Consider the following 5,576-nt stretch of genomic DNA (forward strand, 5'->3'; position numbering starts at 1 on the left):
TGCAGTTACGTTACCGTGAAGGTTAATACATACCAGAGTGCCTCTAAAGGTGCTGGGTTGCTGAACCTCCATCCATTGGAGACATTGGAAACTGCTGCACCAGGCCTCAGGAAACCTGATTTAAGCAGAGTATCGGACCAGATGTCCCTTCCAAACCCTGCTATCCTATGAGTGGGCCACTTTCGTTGATAGATTCAGTTCATAACCACCAGATTCAAGATCACGGAAAAGTAGTACAACTAAATACTGACCAGGTCAGATAAAGAGGGATGATGAAACTGTAGGAAGCTACTAGCAGAGTCTGGAGGCAGGATGCAAGTTATAATAAGGGTGGTGGGGGAGGAAAAACAGCAGCGAAACTATTCCCAAGCAATACTTTTCCTTTGTAAAGAGAGCCAAAGAAATACTTGTTGGAAAAAAAAAAAAATGAAAAGGAAATAAAAGAGAAACAGCCTGCTGTTCCAAACTTCTCCTTTTGGCGTTGGGACAGCCACCATCAGGGTTAGCAAATGGATGGACTTAGCATCCAGAAAAGCTGCTAAAAAAGGATCTGGAGCAACCAGAGCGGGCTCTGGGGCTAATAGCCCAAAGGATACATAAAATTTGTGAGGAACCTTGAAACAAGGAAGTGTCCTAAGGATTTTTCTTTTGCCTGTCACTAAGAGAGAAGCTGTGTTATTTTAAAAATCAGCGCACAGGCTGTGACATCTGTCACACCCCCAGGAAGATGGGAACTGTAAGTTTAAGGGTGCCCTTCTGGCTGGAGTCCGTAAGCGCAGATGTGTAAGCGATTAACACTGCCCATGTGGCAGAGGCTCTCCTCCAGAATTACCAAGAAAAAGAGGTAACAAACTTCCCGCCCTAGAGCTGGCTTCTTCCTGCAAACCTCTGTGCTGCTCCCTTTGAACCAGGCACAAGTTTTGACACTGAAGCATATAACTGCTGTTGGGCGAGCATCCTGCAAACGTTCGATTAGAGCACTGCAGGGCTCCTTAGATCAACTTGTTTTAACACCCTTTTCCAACACAGGAGAAAAGAGAAAATGATTAGAAGTAAAGTCTGTGTTGCTGTTTCAAATATTATGACCCAGCGTTGTTTTGACAGTCTCTAACAATGGCATAAATGAGCTGAATAATGCGACTGAGCATCTAGAATAAGCCTTATTCCAGAAAGCAAGGATGGTAAATCACATGATGCCCCATGAGATGGGGTATTTTGCCAAATTGCCGCCTCAGGGGAAGTGAGAACACTTTCAGTAACCGGGATGTTGCTTCATCAGTGTCAGGCATTCAGGGCTCCCACTGCCAAGAACAACCCCTTCTTCCCCACCTCCTGCCTCGCTATTTTAATTTTTAATTGGTGGTGTCTACCAAAGGCTGGTGGTTACCTCTCTTTGCTGCCAGAGGAGCCTATTTTTTTCTCTTTAAAGGGCTTAAAAAACACTCATGGGGGAATGGGAAGGCCTCAGTGCCTTTTTTAACCACCAGCAGACAATCCCATAGGGTCAAATCCCATCAAGAGCCAATTAAGAGTAAAACATCATCAGGACAACCCTTCAGTCTGTGTTGAGTTTCAACTATTGCTGATCCCCCACACTAAAGCACAATACTCCGCTTTGTACCATGTGAGATGCGAGACCAAAACACCGGCGAACTCAACAAGGAGAATTTTTTTGACATGGCAATGCAACACAGAGCCTTTTGCGTTGTGCCTCTGGGACTGGTGTTCGAAATGGCCAGAATGGCCCTCGACAACATGTGGCTTTTTTGTGTGCTGGCGACTGGTTTGCATAGATGACCTGAGTTTGTTCATCTCTGTCTAGATACTAGCACTTGTGTTATCTCACAAAAAATGTGTGGTTTGGCTCTGAGGGCCAAATACCGTACACGTGCGTTGGAGACTTGTGTGTTAGAAGCAAACGATGGCCACCAACAGCAAGCCAAAGGCAGATCAACCTGCTTATGTTACCTGCAATGATTTAAAAACATGATTTTGTCCATCTTAACATGCACACAGGTTCGTCATATCATTAATTCTATGATTCAGTGCTGTTTAAGTATACTCATAACCATGACCACTTAGGCCAGATCAACGCTGGAGCACTGGTTAACGTATTTAGTTTAACATAATAGTTATTTACAGTAACACAACTACAAAAAATGTGACTTTTTCCATTGGGAAGGATTTGTTTTATTGAGACCTTCCTATAAATGTCAGATTCTGTTTCTTCATGTCTGTTTAAGCTCTGTATTCCAGCTGTTGCCTTCTATGAACTGAGGCTGATAAAAGCACCAGTAACAGCTGGATGATTAATTCCGTAACAACCGTAAACTGCTCTGCTATGAACAGAAGAGGATTTTGCCGTGTATTTCTCCTTGGTGTTTCTAGGTTGGTTAAGATCTGAAAGCAGCTGAATTCTGCTGCCTGAAAATTTTGTGTCCTTGCTCTCCCCTTCCCCGCCCCCCCCCCCCCCCCCCTTCATTCATTTCATAATAAAGTAGGGAATACTATGAAATTTCTTAATTTCTGAATAACAGAATTTTGGGTAGAGGGAGCCCTCAGGCACATGTTTCATAGGTCTTTCCAATGGTAGGTTGAGCAGGAGTGGACAAAAACCATCACTGCAACAAGGGACCCAGCCCCGTCGTGAGCTGCCAGGGGCATTTTGGCTGCCCTGGACACAGTTGAATGTGGAAAGCACTTTGGTTACTAACCTGCCTGTGCCCATAGGTACCTGTGGTTACCAAGCATTGCCTGTAGAGTGGTCTCATCCAGTTTCACAAAGTCTGAGAGATGGGGCGTTGTCTTGACTGTTCAGGCCACCATGAGGATATTTAGAGGTTGACTGGTCATGCAGATGTGTTTCCAAGCATCTAGAAGCCAGGTTTGATTTCTTTATATTTAAATATAATCCAAGGAAAATGAGGTACAATTTTCACGAAATCAGTATTGGATAAAAATAACAAATGGAAAAGAAAGACCCAAACCAAAAAATGCAGAAATTAATATATACACATCCTCGAACCACATTACTCCATTGAATCCTGACTTGCTTCCCCAGCTTGAGGATGGTACCTGTCGATGCTGCACTAAAACCAATTAGCTGTTGGCCATCCGAAGTCCTGCGCTTATGCTGCTCCCATTGAGCCATTCCTTTTAGTGTCTGCCTGCTCTTCCAGCCGATGAACGTGTGATCCGAGCTGAGAGAGAAGCGGCGTGGAGCACGTTTGAACACGCACCCTGTGGGGATCAACCCATCAGGACAGCTGCATCTGGGCTGAGAGCTGCAGAAAAAGGAAAACCTCTTCTGTCCCTTGTGCACATCTCTGCTATAATTTATATTGCTCTGGCAAAAAGCATCCTTGCTGAAGCACTGGGCACGAAGGCAACGGATGATCAGAGTCTGGCGACAGCAGGACAAGCTACAGCCGGTGATGAAAGTCCAAGAGACGGGGCTGAAAATGCTCTATGATGGGAGTTTTGCTCAGCAGTCTTCCTGGTGGGTTTCGGTGGTGAGTGGCTGGGTGTTTCATGGCTCGTGCCAGCTTCAGGTCTGCTCATTTTAGGGGATACCCAGGGGCTGGGATCCTCTGCGACAAACCTGCTGGCAGCAACGAGTGAAAAGGCTCCACTTGGGGTTCAGGGCTGCTCTGGAGCTTGCCTCCTCGCCGTCAGCCCTGTGAGGGGCTGCTCTTGGGATGGAGGGCTCTGCTCCAGACCTCGCAGCAGCTCTCCCAGGACGGCCAGGGCTTCCTGCAGGCCCTGGCCGGTGTGGGCGCTGCACCCCTGGAGCACCCATCGGCGCCCCGCCAGCTGCCCCCACCGCAGCCTCTCCTCCAGCTCGGCGGGAGCCAGTGCTCCCGGCACCTCCTGTTTGTTGGCCAGGAGGAGGACGGGGACACCAGCCATGCTGGGGTGGCTCAGTGCTTCCTCCAGCGCCGCTGCTGCTTCAGGCAGCCGGGCCATGTCTGTGCTGTCGAGCACAAAGATGAGGGTGTTGGTGTCCTCCAGGTAGTGGGGCCAGCTTGCCCGCAGGCTGCCTTGTCCGCCAACGTCCCAGAGGGTGAAGGACACGTGACAGGGTGTTTGCAGCGACTCCACGTTGAAGCCCACCGTCGGGCAGGTCTCCACAGCCTGGCCGCTCTTCAGTTTGTACAGAAGGGTGGATTTGCCAGCAAAGTCGAGCCCCAGCATGACGACACGAGCATCTCTTTTGTGCCAGCCTTTGGAGATCAGCTTCCCCATCAAGATGCTGCCGCAACCGTGGCAAAAAATTTGCAGCCAAAAAAAGAAAGCAAGCGTAATTCCTCGATAATGTCAGTTAATAACAGAGTGCTCAGTCCTCCTTCCCTGAGAGAGCACCTTAGGTTTGCTGAAGAAAAACAGGCAGCTTGCTTTTGCTTCTCTTCGTAGCTAAAATGAGGTGAGAGCTATTATTTATGAGGTGTGGAGCAGAGCCAGGGAGTGCCGTTCGAAACAATTACTATACCCCAGCTCCGCTGCCGCTGACTTCCATTCTCATTCATGACCTGAAGTGATCAGTGCAAAAGCGAGCCAACATTTTGCAGGAAGAGGTGGGGAGACAGGAGAGTAAGTTTCCTCCTCACCACGTACAGAAATAAATGAGCTTCTGTTCATTGGCTTCTCTAGGGGAAATCCACCCCCAGCAGGACAGAACAAGGAGGAACCCAGGTTTCAGACCAGGGTTACTCTGGAAATTTGCTGAATCACAGCTCAAGGGTGTGGATTTAAACATGAGCAACAAGACAACTGACAATTTTATTGCCAGTCTTACGTTAAAAAGTACAAAACCAATCTCTGTAGCATCAGCTTTTACTACCTGTTGCACAGACAGTAATGACAGCAATTTAAAAAAACACACACAAGCATGTTTTTTTAATGTTTCATTGAAAAATGACTAAGTCAAAATGCCTTCCCTGGGGTGAAAATCTATAAAATTCTTTACATCAAGGTATTTGCTACATTTTAACTTCCGTAAGTGAAGCAAAGTCAGTCCTTTGTGGCTGAGGGTGTAAAAAAATCCTTTAAAAGAAGGGGAAAATGTTTAACAACACAGCACCACTTGAACTTTACACGCCAGAGGCAAAAATGTGCTGCTGAAACAGCTCCGAGAGTCGCTTGTGCAAGAGCAGCTGATGGCAGCCAGGCAGAGTCTCAGCAAAGCTGATATTTACCTTCTTTATTGGTGAGGTTTTGCTCCTAAAAGGCTGCTCAGAGGCGTGCAGAACTGAAAGCAGCTGTAAATCTCAGATTAACGCAGAGCTTCTCTCCAGCCACCTTTATTTGAGAAGGAAATGTGGTTCATCTGCACTTCCCTGGGATCAGGGGGGACTCCCACGCGTCTGCAGGAGGTGCAGTTTCCCCAGCGATGATCTCCACATGACAGCTCGATGTCACAAGCCACCATTGCTGGGGATGAAGTTCAGCACAGCACGCAGAAGGGACTCTCTGGTCAGTGACCAGGTCACTGATGGCCAACAAGAGGCATATAACTTCCTCTAGGGGCAAGATGTGTCCGTGGGCCATCTTTTAAAGAAAGGAAAATGAAGGAGAAA

At 47.5% G+C, this 5,576-nt stretch overlaps 1 protein-coding gene across 1 annotated transcript; it reads right to left on the reverse strand.

Moving 5' to 3' along the window:
- Positions 1-3,639: 3,639 nt before the first annotated feature.
- Positions 3,640-4,245, reverse strand: ARL11 (ARF like GTPase 11). The gene has a single exon (XM_009957353.2). The coding sequence runs from the start codon at positions 4,243-4,245 to the stop codon at positions 3,640-3,642; it is 606 nt and encodes a 201-aa protein (XP_009955655.2).
- Positions 4,246-5,576: the final 1,331 nt, after the last annotated feature.

This window comes from Leptosomus discolor, chromosome 1 (assembly GCF_034619465.1).
Source record: "Leptosomus discolor isolate bLepDis1 chromosome 1, bLepDis1.hap2, whole genome shotgun sequence".
In the NCBI taxonomy this organism is placed as follows: Eukaryota; Metazoa; Chordata; class Aves; order Leptosomiformes; family Leptosomidae; genus Leptosomus; species Leptosomus discolor.

What these genes read in the sequence shown, in the direction of transcription:
- ARL11 (XM_009957353.2), bottom strand. Translation starts at nt 4,245, where the DNA reads ATGGGGAAGCTGATCTCCAAAGGCTGGCACAAAAGAGATGCTCGTGTC.